The following is a 16528-nucleotide window of genomic DNA, read 5'->3' on the forward strand; positions in this document are numbered from 1 at the left end:
CTGGTCTGTGGGTTTTGTAAAAAAAGAAATGAAGTAGGTCTCTTGCCAGCCTCATGCAGGATCTGGACACTCAAGGTTATCCCTATAACTGAGAAATCTCAGAAGGAATACGATGGGACCAGTTGCTAGATATTAGTAGTGGTTACATATTTGTTCACTGCGGCACTTCAAGGGTGTGGGTCGCCAGGTTTGAGTCAGTCAAAGACCAGTAGGCATAGATGAGGGAGCCAGGCACTGAGAGGGAGCTAGTAGGAGGGTATGATTGTGACCAGGCAAGACACAGAGGAGATGAACTAATGGAGGTGGTAATGTGGCAAAAAGAAATTGAAGCAGGAGCTTTGAGATGAAGCAGTTAATGATGAGGAGGTGCAAAGGGGCTGTGTCGTGAAAATCATTTTCTGAGTCTTGGATTGATTCATATCCCTTAAGCTGGAGAAGGACAAAATCACTAGCTCCTCCGTGAGACAGAACTCTTTCAATTATGTATCAAATTCAAGCCCAAACTAGCTGAAGTAAAGACATATGTTGGCTCATGTTACTTAAAAGTTAGTAGTAATGTCTACCTAACATGCTTGGCTTGGACAGAGGACCCAGGTCGTTTCTCTGTACGTCTCTCTGTATCCACTATAGTATACCATATCTGGAGTGGTCTTTCCTCCAGGAAGAAAGAATATCCTGGTCCAGCTTTACATCCTTCTGGGTTCAAGTCTAGTGAGAAAGAGAATCTCCTTTCTGAATGTTCCAGCCAGTCTCACTGTGTCACATTGTTCCTGATTAGGTCACATGCCATTCAGAACCACTCACTGTGCCCAGGAAAGAAACAAATCAAAACTGGTCAGATCTGAGTAGCATTCCCATACAGCTGGAGTGGATCCATATCACTCAAATTGCACGAACTCAGAGAGTGATAAACGAAGGTGGTATCTTAGAAGGATATTGGGGTACTGCCTCCTAAGGGGGAGGGGGACCCCAGCAACCCAAAGCACTGCAAAGGTCCCTCATAGTTTACTGAGTCTTTGTGATAATCTCTACATTCTGATAGCTTCAAAGAAGATCAACAAAACAAGAGTCGATTAAATAGTCTGACTTATGTCACTCACCTCTCACTTGATGATCACCAAACCCATGTGAGACAGTTTGAATTGTTTTTGCATGTGTGTGTATTTGCAATGAACATTGCTAATCTTCATGCCAGCTTTATCTCGATTATCTAATAGAATTCTCATAATGATCCCTTGAGGTAGGTGCTTTATTAGGCCCATTTTACAGGTAGGAAAGTGAGGTTTGGTGAAGTTAAGTGACTTGCAAGTTCTCATTGCTAATAAGTGGATGAGTCAATATTCTCAAACAGGCCAATCTAAGCTGGAGATTGTACTTGAGAGTTAAGAATCATAAAATCCGACCCAGAGTTTTCACTTTAGAGATTATTCAGAGAAAATCCCTGAAGGACAAAATGTCTTGCCTGTAGTCAGGGAGGGAAGATATATAAAAGAACCTATTTAATTTAAAATCACATAAAAGAGCTATGGTGCCCAGCTCACTGCTAAGTGTCCCTTGAATTTATTTTGTCTCAAAGGTAAAGGAAAGCAAAAAGTTTTTGGTCCTTTGACCAAGTGGGCAATTAAATTTCAGCAAAGTGGGGGAACAGGACAAAAATACTTCAGGTTTCTGGCTGGGGTGTTTTCATGGCCCAGAGTAGACATCACCAACCCAGAGAAGAAACTCAATTCTCCTTTTGGGAAGCCAGAAGTCATGAGTAAGATGTGGGCCTCTAGGTTACCATTAGATTTTCATCTCAGCCCAGTTTTTCACCTATAATGACATTAACTGTCTCAGAGGGTAAAGAGAGAATAAGGTTCATCAGTCACTCATCTCTCACTTGATGATCACCAAACCCATGTGAGGCACTACCCAAAGTGCTCTGAGTATACTGAATGAGACAAGATCTGCTACTTCGGAGGTGGAGGAGATAAGGAGATTAAATAAAGTACAACACTGGTCTGGTCGAAGTTACTACCAAGATGGCAAACAAAGCCCTACGGAAGGAAAAAGATGAAAGATTACTGAAGATTGTTAAATGAGTTATTTTAAAACGCAATGCCTTTTCAGAGGCAAAGTACTAATAGAAATGTAAAATAATGTAAACCAGGTTCTCATGGTTTGCCCAAGACTTTCCTGGTTTTAGTATTGACAGTTTTTTTTTTTTTTTTAGATTTTTTTTTATTTATCTATTCCAAGAGACACAGATAGAAAGCCAGAGACACAGACAGAGGAGAAGCAGGCTCCACGCAGGAAGCCTGATGCGGGACTCAATTCCTGGGCTCCAGGATCCCAGGATCATGCCCCGGGCCGAAGGCAGGTGCCAAACCGCTGAGCCACCCAGGGATCCGCTTGACAGTCTTTCAATCCAAGGCATCTGGTCACCCTACATGGGGGTCAAAGGCAAATGCCTAAAGACAAGCAAAGTAAATTAATATGATAGGGCAAGTTGGAGAAAAACAAATGCACAATAAAAAATGGAACTTGTCCTCCACCTAGAGTGGAAAGAACAAAAGGATGGGTGGTGAGTCAAAGCAGCAGTTAGGAATCATGGTATAAGGGCCAAATCCAGTCAGCCACCTGTTTCTACCTGGCCAAAAAACTGAGAACAGTTACAATTTTTAGTGGTTAGGAAAAAAAACCCAAAGAACAGTATTTCTTGATGCATGAAAATTAAATGAAATTGAAATTTCAGTGTCCACAATAAAGTTTAGTGGAACAAAGCACAGGTCTTTCGTTTATGTAGTGCCCATGTTCCTTTTGCACTCCCATGGCAGAAATGAGTAATCAGAGATTGTATGGCAAAGCCTTTTATGGAAAATATTTGCCAACCCCTGTTCTAGAGAACCATTGCCCGGAGGACAGCCAAATAGGCTTCCACCTATTGTTGACAGAAACAATAGCTTACAGGGACTAATGAAAAAACTCTTAACATTTTAAGAGAAGTCAAAAAGCTGGATTTTTATGTGAAATTTGTTGATGTTCAAATTTGGCATCTAACTCATTTTTTTAAGTGTCACATGGGCACAACAAAGCAATCTGTGGTTTGTATCCAGCCTTCAGGCTACCATTTCGCAAAGCGGGATGTACATAATGTGTCCTATACTAACACTTACCCAAAGAGGTAATTTTATTATTCCTTAATTTGAAGGCAAATCTATTACAGCTGAGTCTATCAATTGCTTTCGATTTCAGATTTGTTTGCAACTCAACTGCTTTACCCATTAGTGCCTTTCCAAGATTATCAAATCTTTTCAACAGCCTATTAAAGTTCTTTCCCATCCTAAATAGAATCAAATTGTCCCTCCATCCTAACCCCAGCCTGCCTTATTGTCTATTTATCTTATTTCTTGTTTTTTCAAAGAGTAGTCGCTACTCACTGCCTCCATTATGCTCTCCCATTCTCTCCTCACCCCAGTGCGATTTGGCTGTTTTTCAGTCCACTTCATTGAATCTGCTTCCAGGAAGGTCAGAGATGACCACCTTATTGCAAAATTCAGTGGATGCTTTCAAATTCCCGTCTAACTTCTCTCTGGCATTTGATGTCGCTGACCACTTCCTCCGTTTTGCAAGTGTCTTTATCCCAGGGTTTCATAAAACCCACTGTTTCCTTCCTCTCAGGCTACTCTTCCCATATCTTTTTCTTTCTTCTTAGCTTGATTTTACTCAACTAATACTTATTGAACACCTGGCGTGTAGCAAGCATGGTGCTAAGCATTTTCCAAAGGTAGCTGGTATATTTCTCACTGCACAAGAAATAAAACTTTATTTCCCTAAAATAAGTTTCCTTTCTAATGTGCACATCCAGCTTACATGGCTCACATGATGTTTTCATTCAAACTTTCCTGAAGTTCCCAACATCCCCTCACCCAGGGTCATACCAGAATCTAGTAAATGAAAAAATGATGTGAGAAGTTTCATTGGCATGCATGTCTTTGCTGTGCATGTGTGTGTGTAGGTCCCTTGAGGTTTGCTAATCTCCTGTTTCCAGGCTCTGGACAGGACCCCCAGGGCCTAGGTCCCACCTCCCCAAAAGGATCACATAGCACACCTTGGAGTGTAACCACATGCTCAGATCCACAGACTTCTCTCCAATTCTGAATCCAAGGAAAAGCCACTCTCTCTCTCTCTCTCTCTCTCTCTCTCTCTCAGCACTCTAAAGCCTATTTCTTTTTACCTCTTCAGTGGATTTCTGTTTCACAAAAGACAGGAAATCCATTCATTTCAGATTGCTTCGACTTCCCACCCCTACTTTGCAAAAAGACTCAAAGCCAAGAAAATACTTTAAAAGAGTATGTCCTCCTTGGTGGGAAATGGAGATAAAAATAAGGGAAAATTTTTACCAAATTATAATTCAGTGAGATTTCCTGCCATAATTTTTACACCAAGTCTGAGAGGTAAGTATTGTTATCACTGTTTTACATAAGATGAAAAAATTTAGAGTTTATGTTGCCCAACACCATGCAACTGCAAATCTTCAGCTTTAAAAAAAATTTTTTTTTAATTTATTGAGAGAGTGCAACCAGGGAAAGGGCAGAGAGAGAGGAGAGAGAATCATAAGCAGACCCCCCATTCAGTGCAGAACCCCAACTCAGGACTCGACCTCACAACCCTGAGATCATGACCTGAGCTGAAGTCAAGAATCAGACGCTGAACCTACTGCAATACCCAGGTGCCCCGACAAATCTCCAGCATTTAACTGTGGCCTGATGGGCCTGTACTCTTGTCTCCAGCCTGAAATGCTGGCGCTTTTCCCTTCCCAGAATACTGCAGAGGGTCTCCAGCACTCAAGCACTCAATCGAACACTGAATGGCACTTGAGACTTTGTGGGAGGAACTCCCTAAAGGCGGGGAAGCAGCCACCTGAAGGAATTAGAGGGCACAGCGCCCAGTGTCACACAAGTACTGGAGTCTTGCCTGCTCCCAATAGCCAGAGTGCAAAACTTCAGAGGGCAGGGCATCATTTCCATTTTTGCATTCCAGCCCAAACTGAACATCCCTGCCAAGAGGGGTCAGGGACATGTGCTTCCTAGAAATGCAGCCCAAACAGAGACTCCTGCCACTCTCGGTTGGGCCTCCAGCAGTGCTCTATTTACCCCAGCTTACAAACTCAAACATCTAAACCTGGTCCCTCACTGTCCCATACAGTCCTTTTGCTCAAAGCCATGAGAGAGTTCCCCTTGCCTTTACCACTTCCCACCCACAAGGCAGCCCGGCCCTGACTCAGCAAAGACAGAGTGAGAGACAGTTGAAGTGAGAGAAGTACAAACCGGAGGAATCATCTGGACTTTACTATAGTCACCCTCTTCCCAACCACCACAAGGAATAATGGGCAGTGGATTTGGGGGCTGTGGCTCTTGGGCAGTTATACAAACCCAACTGGCACCAAACATTACTTTTGTTCAGAGATTTTTTTTTTAAGTCAACTCTCCTAAAAACAATTCAGAATGTTTTTGCTCTTGGGAAACCATGTGGCTGCTTTCCTGGTTTACACTATTTACAGTGAGCTCATTTTAGAGAGGCAATTTCTGAATCCATCCACTAGAACAGGGACCACCATGCTAGCGAGCCTTTGGCAACTTGCTCAATGAAAGCATGAATGGACTAAGGTCTCAATATAAAAAATAACAAATACCCCAACTTAAAATAGTCCTTCAGGCCTCATTTTAACAGAGCCCCTGTCCATTCAGGGACTTTTGTAAATAACCCCACAATTAATGGCATGTGTTTATCGGCAAAGCCACTCACCTGAAATACAGAGTGGTTGATGTTCTCTCTGGGTATGAAGTTTATTTATGAGAAAGAAAGATTTGACCTAAGGATAAAAATAGAGCAGCAGTGCTCAACTAAATTTGCAACTGCTCACCCCAAAAGCCTCGAGTATAATCTATTTTGAGAAGAGTTCAATTTGAGGTGATACAGAAATCTAGCTGGGCCAGGAGCTTGCAGCTATTACCACTATTAATAAAACACAGAAGCGACCCTTCTCTTGTAGCATTACTGCTGGGAAACAACATGATAGCACTTCACGGGTATCAGGTGTACTTTACGTGGAATTACGTTTAGAGCATACTATGTAATTGTTACGTATCTCTGTCAATAGACTGGAATCGTAAATCAGATTGTCACACTCCTGCTTGAGACTTCTTTATTTTTCCATTGCACTTATGGTTCTAAGGGTCTACTCACCTGGTCCCTATCAACCTTGCCCCTACGCTCAGGTACACCTGTCTCCTTTCAGATCCTCACACATTCCAAGATCTTTCCCACCCCTGGTCCTTGGCCACTCTCTTCTTTCCAGTCAAAGGTCTTCTCATCCTCCAAGTCTCGGCTTTTCTCTTGCTACCCCTTGTCCCTCTGCACCTGTTACTTCCTTCACAACCTGTATCACAACCATGACAATTAGAACCATGTCTGTCTTTTGCAGTGTCATCCCCAACAGCAAGTATAGGTAGCAAGTGATCAATATGTTGCTATCAACTATCAAACAAATAATGAGTCATATTCCAATTCATTTCTACCATATTCTCACCCTAGCCCAAACTACAAAGCCCAATGCAAGCATTCTTCCCTGTTGCCATCCTCATTTTTCTCTTTTCCATGTAATCTTCCCTGAGCTCCTCATTTTTCAGTGTTTAGAGACAAGGCATATGAAGGGCCAGAGATGTGCGTGGAATATAGTGGCTGTTCCATAAATACAGCAGTCATTAGTATCATCATGTTCAGTTCTTCCTGGGGATTCCAATAGCTGGTTTCCAGCCATCACTCTTTTTCTCTTACCACCTTCGTGACGTTTCCCATATCCCTTTAAAATCTCTCCTACTTCTGTTATAATGTGTTTTTTATTTCACAAATATCTTCCTACTTAAACAAATTTATTTTTGAAGGAAGCTTTATAGAAATGAAAAACGCATTTCACCAACCACGAAAGGGGCAACTGTAAAAAGTAACATAAAGAAAACAAAGCAATACGCTGTCCTCTTTTCCTTTTTTTCTGAAAGGGGGATTAGCAACTGCTAGAGATATTAGGATGCTAGTGTGATCCTTTCTTCAAGACACAATCAGAAAATTCCTTACTCTTGTTTCATTACTTAAAGTTGTGTCCATCTCAACCATTCTACCTACCATTTAGATCCCTGTCATATTGTACTACTACTAACACTTTTTATTATTTATTATTATTTATTATTTTCTACCTGAATGGGTTCATTACACTTTTACAGCTATGCCTTAACCCACTGTCTTATTTCTTTTTATATCCTCCATGATTCATAGGTTGATACCTTATACAGAATATATGTTTAAGACAGTCTCAGTTGAGCTTAATACTTAGAGCTTTAAACCAACTAATTTATCATAAGAACCTACTCCTCCAAAAGTCAAAATATTTTTCAAAGAGATTGGTGAAAGAGTGTATTCAAGAGGTCTTCTGGTTCCCCTTGCCCTCTGTTCTCCTGATTTCCCAGTGATGTGTACCTAAACTGTCTTATTCAAGCCACTGTGGTCGAATACCATGTATGTCCCTTTGACTACATGCATTCTACACAGCGAGGAAGAGGGCCCAATACAAAAAAAAAAAAATGTGTATCTTTCATGCATGAATATATCAGAAGCAAATACTCTAATTTATAAGTGAAACAGAGGGGGCAGCCCCAATGGCTCAGCAGTTTAGCACCGCCTTCAGCCCAGGGAGGGATCCTGGAGACCTAGGATCGAGTCCCATGTCAGTCTCCCTGCATGGAGCCTGCTTCTCCCTCTGCCTGTGTCTCTGCCTCTCTCTCTCTGTGTGTCTGTCATGAATAAATAAATAAAATCTTAAAAAAAAAAAAAAGAAACAGAGGCCAAATAAACCAGAAAAAAAAACTGAATGTGTGATTTATTATATTTAAGATTGGTCTATAAGGCTTAAATATGTCTGTCATAATTAACAGTAAATGAATGCAACTTTACAAAATCAGTATTTCGATACAGTACAGGACTAAATGTGGCAACTGTGCATTGGAAAATTAATATTTCCTCAATGCAAATATCAAATTTGCAGCACCATTTAGAAGCTTCCACTAAAAATGCAAGCTGCAGTATTTATTACAAGCTCTACTCAGAACACAAGACTACCTAAATCAAGCATTAGAGAAAAACAGTGGAGTCATTCAGGAGTAATGTGTCAGATTTGGTACAGGATTAAAATACTAACATTTTTTTAATGTCCTGGTTTCAAATTAATAAATACAAAAACAATATAAAAATATACACCAGTTGATAAGACTGCACTGCAGATGATCAGATAGTTAGATCTCACTCTCATACGTATGCAGGTATGTCTTTAGTGTCAGAATTTCTGGATAGCTGCGGCTTGTCTTGCGGAAGAAATCCAGACTGGTGAGCTGTTCGATATCCCGCACCCGAGCTGTGTGCATCTTTATGAGTTCTTCCACCCATTGCGATTCATCCTCTGAGCTCTGCAATGGAAACAGAATGCAATCAGAGTCAGACTTTTCCAGAGAAGCTTCTCCAAATGGGCAATTTGCTTCAAGTCCACAAATGACCCCACTACACTCCTGCATGCAGAGCCAATGCGCGCTATTCCTTCCTGGCCTCCCCAGGCCGCTCTACCACATTCCTGCTGGTACCTTGCCACAAATACCTGCCCTTGGCTGTAAACGTTTTCAACAGCAATTAGCTGTACCAAATAAATGAGATGTGTGGTGTGAAAGGGCATTTGACTCAATAGGTTTTCAGAACATAAATCAAAATTACAAAAACCAAAGGCCCTGGAGAGTTCAGTAATTTGTTTCTTTCCTCGCTGCTGTCAAACTGCAATGTTGAGTACAGAGCACAAGTAATTTGGAATGCCCTTCTGGCTCCTAAGGAAAGTGAAGAGTTTATGCCTGATGCACAAAATTTCATGCATGTGTTCCTAGTCTTTCAGAAGAACCCACAATGTCAAGTATGTCATCTATTAAATTGCAGTGAATTGATATTTGAATAATGAGTTCAACTTAAAGCAGCTTGGAAACTACACCTGGTGCTTTGGAGGCCAAGAGGCCTAGGTTGGAATTGTGGCTTTATGACTTCCTGGATGTGAGACCTTGGCCAAGCTACTTAACCTCTCTAGGCTTTCTTCATTGGTTCACGAGGAAAATAATGCTTACTTCAGTAGCTCCCTGGACAGCAGGGAGAAGAAGAGAAAAGAAGAAGGGATATGAAAGGTACAGTAAGGAAACAATGCCCTGGAAAAAAAGGAAGGAAATCTCTTTCTGTCTTAGCTACTTGCCAAGATGGCCTCCTCATCGGCACAAATTCCAGATAAAAGATATCCAGATGTCCCACTCCAAACAATTTATTCATATCTAAGATGAAACTAAAAAGTAGTTCAGGAAGAGTAGTCCTTTACCATTTAAAAATATCTTCTTTCACTTTTGTGGGAAGTTCAGAGAAAGAATGAGATCTGAGAGCCCTGAGAATTCCGGGTGGGTGGGGGAATGCCTACCTTCATCAGTAGACCTGAGGCAGGGAGGGTCCTTTGCAAGTAATTTCATTCCCAAATGCCCCCAGAATTGCAATGGTTCCCAATAGACACTCTACAAGTTGAAGGGTGGCTGTAGGTTCCAGGGCTGAGTAGGTCCAGAAATGCCCTCACCCATTGCCTTCACCACTAGTGGTCTCAATGAACTCCCCACCAAAGCCTAAGAACCTGCAATGGGTTTTCTCGGAAAGCTCCAACCCACACAGACCTGGACAGGGAGCTACAGCAGCTTTTGCCAGTGCTAAATATGTCTCACGAGGGTGTTGGTTCAGGAAACTGATGCCTGGCCATCCCAGGCAATATGAAGAAATAGGAAGAAATTGCTTTGCAGGCTGGGGAAGTAAGGATTTTAACCCTCCATGCCCCACCCTCCTAACCCAAGCTAACCAAGTTCTCTGCGATTCACAGGAAAGGACAGACCTAAATATATCTCTGCCCACAACGGTACTGACCAATCCTCAGTGCGACCATATAATTAACGAAGTAGGAGGTCTCCAAATGGATCAGGACCCCCTCAGAGTAAGCAGAGTAAGCATGAAGTTATATTTTTGGGAGAATTTTCATATTCAACTTTTTATTTGATTTTGGTCTAATTTTTCCTTTTGTAAATGCAATCATTCAAATATACAAAGGGATGAAAAGGTTTTTCCTAATTTAAATAGTAGCCAGCTGGGATTATAAGAATTCAAAGAAAAAAATGTCTCTTGCTATTTCTTTCCTTGGGAAGCAATTTGCCAATTTCCTTTGAAGGGCATTTTCTTCTGGTTCTCACATGCTAAAATCTAGCTTGCCACTAGTCATTAGGAAATACTGGCTATGCAACCAGGAAGAAAATACCTTCTGCCTGTTGCGAGCTGGCAATCCACAGAAGTATTTGCTACGGGAGACTCTGGAGTGAAATGCGAAACTAATAACATTCAAGTAAAAGTTCATGTGCATCAGGGGAAGGGAAGGAAACACTTTAAAAATAAATAATTCAGAAGATCAATGCAAACAAAAATGCCTACCCATCAACTTGCTTATTATCTCTCTTGCTATGGACATTGACCCTTCACCTGCCTTTTCTTCCTTTCTCCTAAATAAGCTTGTGAATTCAAGCCCCAGCAGTCTTAAGGTGACCTTCAGAGCAAAGACAGGTGTCCGTGTGGGTGGAATAAGAATAAGAAGCATGCTGGCCATGAACTTGACAAGAAACATCTCAAAGTTCTTAGCAGGGTCAGGAGCCAGAAGGGGGAGGAAGACCTGTGAGGACATGTGGATTTCATTTGTCAGTTGTACAATTTAGGGTGACTGAAGATTGCCTTTGAACTGAGTGTCCCATCACCATGTTCCCCTAACAGAGAGAGAGAAAGGTGAACATATGCTCCCCAGGAACCTAGGTGTACCTTAAGTGGCCTACTGTAAGTCTCAAATGTCTTGGTAATCTTCTGTCTTAAAAATGCACAACAGTTTAGAATTTCACTCCATACTCTATGGGCTTAGGTTTTTGCAAAGATTTTTACCTCCCCATAAGTTTTTAGTAAAACCAAAGTCCAAAGAAAGTATATCAAGTTTTACAGAGGCATTACATCCCCCTGGTACACCATGAGCTACCCTCGTGGTTACAGATAATCACACTGGAGAAAGTCATGCCAATAAGTTGACAACAGCTTGCCTTTAACTTGTAGTTCCCTCCTTCTCGACCTCCCGCCAAATTATTTACAAGAATCTTATTGATCTTTTAGTATAATACTGCTGCCTTCCACTCTCTCTTTTAAACTAGTTCTGTTACCCCAATCCCGTGAATCTTACCAAAGCACTTTGAGCAGCACACTTGACCCTTTCCAACTGAAATTTATCTCCCTAAAGCAGAGCCTAGAATGTTGCTCTTATGTGTTAGCATTGTCCATGGCTACCTAATACCTGTACAATTAGAAGAGCTTCTAAGGTCCCCAGGTTCAGCTATGGAAATCTAATGAACTTTAAACAAAGAGGATGGGCTTTTGAAGTCAGAAGACTTGACTCTAGAGTTCTGCTCTCCTACCGACTAGCCAGGCAAAAATGTATCATACTTCTTTATTACCTAGAACTTTCAAAACAATTAATTAAATGGGAGTAGGAAGACGAATGCATACGCCTGCCTGGAAGAGGAAAGAGCTGACTAGAAATAATCTGTGTAGGGGACCTGCACAGTTCTTGGCTGGCAACATGGACTCAGTAAATGCGGCAATTATTACCTGTGCCACTATGGCTACTATTACTACTACTTTCATTTTAAATTTGATTCCAAGCAACTTTTAAAACCACATGTCCCACAATTATCCTCATTCCCAATATGACTAAAACCCTCTTCAGTAGATTATACCCCTGATCCTTCTACTCTATCAAACAAAATCATGGGGACTATTACTTCTAAAGTTAACCTCGGGGCACAGCCTTTCTGTCACATTAAAGAGATCTAGGGAAGTGATGTGACCTGTCCCCAAGTGTAGGCAGAAGGAGTACAGGGTCAGGAGCCCACCACCTGGGGCTTTCTCATGACGACTTCCTGCCTCTATGTACAAGTCATCTGTGCTATTTGAGAATGGGATGACCTGTTACAACTGCCCTCATAACTGGCAGGAAAATGAAAAGTCTGATTTATAAAGTATATACGCCTATAATTTATTATAGAAATTTTCAGATGTGCACAAAAGTAGAGAGAATAATATAAAGAACCCCTGTGGGGGCACCTGGGTGGCTCAGTTAAGTAAGCATCTACCTTTAGCTCAGGTCATGATCTCAGAGTCCTAGGATCAAGCCCCACATCAGGCTCCTTGCTCAACAGGGAATCTGCTTCTCCCTTTCACTCTCCCTATATGCTCTCTCTCTCTCTCAAATAAATAAATAAAATCTTTTAAAAAATAAAGAATCCCTGTGAATTCTTCCTAGTTTTAACAATGATCATGATGTTGCTACTTTCATCCTACCTTTACAAAGTATGTATCTTGCAAAACCAAAAACATTTGGATGCTTTTATCATTTGATAAAATCCAATGCATAATTAGAACCACAATAAATGCACACTCTCATGCTTCACCCCCAACACTGAAAATTAAAAAGCCATTCAGACACAACGATCCCACGTGGTCAGCAAAGTTTTGTTTGGGTCTTTTTCTTCTTTCTACTTGGTTACACTGTATAGTCCAAATGTCTTATAATAAGTATGTAAGAGCTTACCAGTGGGAATCTAAATTAAGAAACAAAGATGAGTCATTTTTAAGGACTGTCTTTGAACTCACATTGCAGCTCTCTTCATTGTCTGGTCTGTGGGGGAGGATGAATGAAGAGACGGAGAGGGGGCCATCACACTTGTCGGCAGGCTGAGTGAAATCCAGGCAGCTGGTGATGATGCTGTAGTAGTGGGTTGGTACGGGAATGGAGCTGCCCTCCACATACCTAGAGCAAGAAGGAAAAACAAAATGACAACTGATGTAGTAGCTTTCTTTTTAAAATGGTGGCCAAAGGGGGCACCTGGGTGGCTCAGTGGTTCAGCATCTGCCTTTGTCTCAGGTCAGAATCCTGGGGTCCTAGGATGGAGTCCGGCATCAGATTCCCCGCAGGGAGCCTGCTTCTCTCTTTGCCTATGTCTCTGCCTCTTCCTCTGTGTCTCTCATGAATAAATAAATAAAATCTTTAAAATAAATAAATAAATGGTGACCAATGAATACCACCTAAGTCACTAAAATTAACTCCCATTCAACTGAATCCATTTTCATTTCTAAGCACTAGCCTCCTTCTATATGTTGAACATAATGCTTTCGCTGTCTGGAATGCCCTCTTTCTCTCGACCTAGCAGGGTGAAAGTGATATTCCAGGCAAAGAAAACAGCTTGAACCAAGACTCAGAGGCTGGACATGATGACCAGACCAAGATAATAGAAATGTAAGGCTGAAAGAGTCAATGAAAAACCATAAATTGCAGGCTTCTGAGAGCCACCTTGTGGGATTTGGGCATTATTGTTTAAGTAGTAAGACCTCATTGAAAGTTTCTGTGCCAGGGAGAGACATTGTGAGATCCCATGATTCAGGAAGATAACATACATAGAATTATGTAAAGTGGACCTGAGGAGGAGACACTGGGGCTAGGGCAATAATAAGCCCTTTTAAGCCATAATGAGATGCTGAACTTGGTACAGAGAACTCATTTACTCAAGGAAATACTAAGGACTGATGAGCTAATAACAAACCTAGAAATTTAAAAGAAAAAAATCTTTTCCAGTAAAATGAAGTACAGAAACTCCCAATTCCTTACCTGGTTTTCTATTCTCTTAATTTTAATCATTTTCAAAATATATGATCTAAATGATAATTTTGGCTAAAAACTATAACAAGGATCAGCAATAAAAGGAATGTACAATTAAGATGAAATTTCTCTTATGGATGACGAGAAAAGGAATAAGATAACCCCTATTTTATTCATTATATTTATGAAAAAATGGCATTTATTCCTACTTGTCTGTAAAGCACAATTAAACCCTATCATATTTTGTGCCACTCTCTGTTTCATGCATGTATAAAACTAAATGACTTCTAATGAGGGGTACCTGGGTAACTCAGTCAGTTAAGCAGCTGATTCTTGATTTTGGCTCAGGTCATGCATGACCTCAGGGTCCTGGGATCGAGCCCCCAGTTGGGTTCCTTGCTCGGCAGGGAGTCTACCTCAGGATTCTCTTTTCCTCTGCTCCTCTCCTGCATGTGCACTCTCTGTCTTTCTCTCAAGTAAATAAATAAATCTTTTTTTAAAAATAGATGACTTCTTATGAATTTATTGTATTTGTATCTTCTTGCCTTCTGTTGTAGGAACTGTTAAGTTCCTTCTGAGCAAATATACCTTATCTTTTTATCTCCTCAAGAGTATCATGGAGAAGGAAACAACTAGACTTGACCAAAGTCTATATGCAATTTCCTATTAAGGTATAGTGACTCAGAAAATCTAAGGGATTTCAAAAATCCCACCCCCCAAACTGGAGATGAGTGAATGTTATCGTCTTTCCACTGAAGAGTTATTAAAGAATAAATGAAAAACTTAAAAAAAATATTTTGGCACACTTCTCTCATGAAATAGAAAAGTACACTTATTTACCAAAAAACTCCATTCCATTCTAACCACCAATACCACATTTAAACAAAGGCCCAAAAGCACTGAAGAAATCACAAGGAGATTCTAAGAGCAAAAGATTTCAGGGGTATCAGCTCTTCTCTAGCATGTGAATATTTGTAAAAGAGCCTTGAGAGAGATCTTAGAATTTAAAAACACACACTGAGTAGAAATGACAAACTTACTGTTTGATTTTGTCCTGTGTGTCATGTAAGCCATCATAGTCATAGTCAAAAATTGGTCCACTTATCACATTAACTCCATTTCTTTCTGAGGCATATTTCTTCACCAATACCCTTTGGAAATAATTCCAGACTCCTGTAGGGAGGAAAAAATCCATTCTTCACGAACAAAACTCCTTGCTGTGGTGGAATTCTTTTTAGGATGCATTCTACAAGCCAAATGTCATAAGCAAAGAGATAGTAGAGCTGTTGCAACTCTTGAAAAGAATTCACCCTCAAGTACTAGCTGTGTGTGTGTGTGTGTGTGTGTGTGATTTATGAACCGGCAGAGAAAAAAGTATGGAGACATTGGTAGGGGAGGTTAGTCTATCTAGATCAACAAGTCAAGGAAGGGTTCCTCACAAAGTGGCTCCTGAGCTGAGATCGGAAGGATAAGTGGGTGTTTTCTAGGCAAAGAGGTGGAAACACAGTAGGAAAGGGGAATCATGTATACAAAGGAGGAAGCAAAGTGTTGGTGAGAAACTGAAAAAGGGTTTTTGTCTACTCTTTCTTCCACCAGGATCTCATAGATTTGCTTACTTCCAAATTTGTGTCTCTAGACCTGACCCTTCCAAAGAATTCCCGACATGTTATCCAATCACTCATTTCATGGTCTTCTTGAATACATAATCATCATGTCTAGCAAAAAATTATCCAAACAGAATTCTTGGTCTTTGTTCTCAATCCTGCTCTAACTCCCAACTTCTTATCAGTTTATGGCACTCCCTCACTCACAGGTTCAAGTCCAAATCCTAGGAGTCATTCCTGATGTGGCTCTTTCTTTCATATACATGTGAACAAGCCCTGCCAGGGCTATCTCTGTAATAAACTCCCAACATCCAAATCTTACCATCTCTCTGCATCTTTACTGCATCCATCCTGTTTCAGCTACTGTCTTCTCTACAAAGAACTACCACAAAAGACTATGACCACTAGCACAAAAGACTACTTCTCAGGCTCTCAGTGAGAAATTCATATTTCCCAGCAGCCCATTACATAATAGTCATTTGGATCCTTTTGCACCATAATCAGATTGTATCACACTCTTCCCAACTTTCCATTTCTAACATTCCAGATGATGTATCACTGCAATCAGAATAAAATCCCAGCTTTCCACTGTGGCCCCTATCTACTTGCATGACTTTACTTCCCACTTCTTTCCACCTCTGGTACATGACTTTCTTACTGTCTTCCCATTTGCCAAACTTGTTTCAGACTAAGCATTTGCATCTGCTCTTCTTTTTGCTGGGGAAACTCTAATCTGTACACGTCTGGCTTCTCCTCCTTCACTCATTTCTCATTTTCAAGGTCACCCCTGGAGAAGACTTCCTCACCCACCTTAGCTCCAGTTTATATTCTGGTCAATCAGAAGGGCAGAGAAGAGCAGAGTGGGGAAAAAGGAAAGGCAAAAGAAGGGAATGACACAGGAGGACAGGAAAGGCACATAGTGACTTGGTTCTGAAATTAACTACATCCTACTTTACATGGGGGTTTTGAGATTCAGGCTGTTATCACTTCTTATCTCCCCTGATTAAAAAGCATTTGGCTGTTTTTCTCACAGTGGTTCTACTGTTCTTTATACCTTCTGATACTCTACTCTGAAGGAGAAAGACAAAGCACCCCA

The 16528-nt window shown here is 40.9% G+C and overlaps 1 protein-coding gene across 10 annotated transcripts in view; it reads right to left on the reverse strand.

Moving 5' to 3' along the window:
* Positions 1-7885: 7885 nt before the first annotated feature.
* The window catches only part of ENPP2 (ectonucleotide pyrophosphatase/phosphodiesterase 2), a 111499-nt gene continuing 102856 nt past the window's right edge, over positions 7886-16528 (reverse strand). For all 10 annotated transcript variants that reach the window (XM_072774331.1, XM_072774330.1, XM_072774325.1 and 7 more), the window contains 3 exons: positions 14869-15001; positions 12826-12982; positions 7886-8498 (listed from right to left, as the gene is read on the reverse strand). In XM_072774331.1, coding sequence (XP_072630432.1) covers positions 8328-8498; positions 12826-12982; positions 14869-15001 — 461 coding nt within the window. In that variant the 3' untranslated portion in view covers positions 7886-8327. The remainder of the gene's footprint in view (positions 8499-12825; positions 12983-14868; positions 15002-16528) is intronic.

The sequence above is a fragment of the Canis lupus genome, chromosome 14 (assembly GCF_048164855.1).
Source record: "Canis lupus baileyi chromosome 14, mCanLup2.hap1, whole genome shotgun sequence".
Classification (NCBI taxonomy): domain Eukaryota; kingdom Metazoa; phylum Chordata; class Mammalia; order Carnivora; family Canidae; genus Canis; species Canis lupus.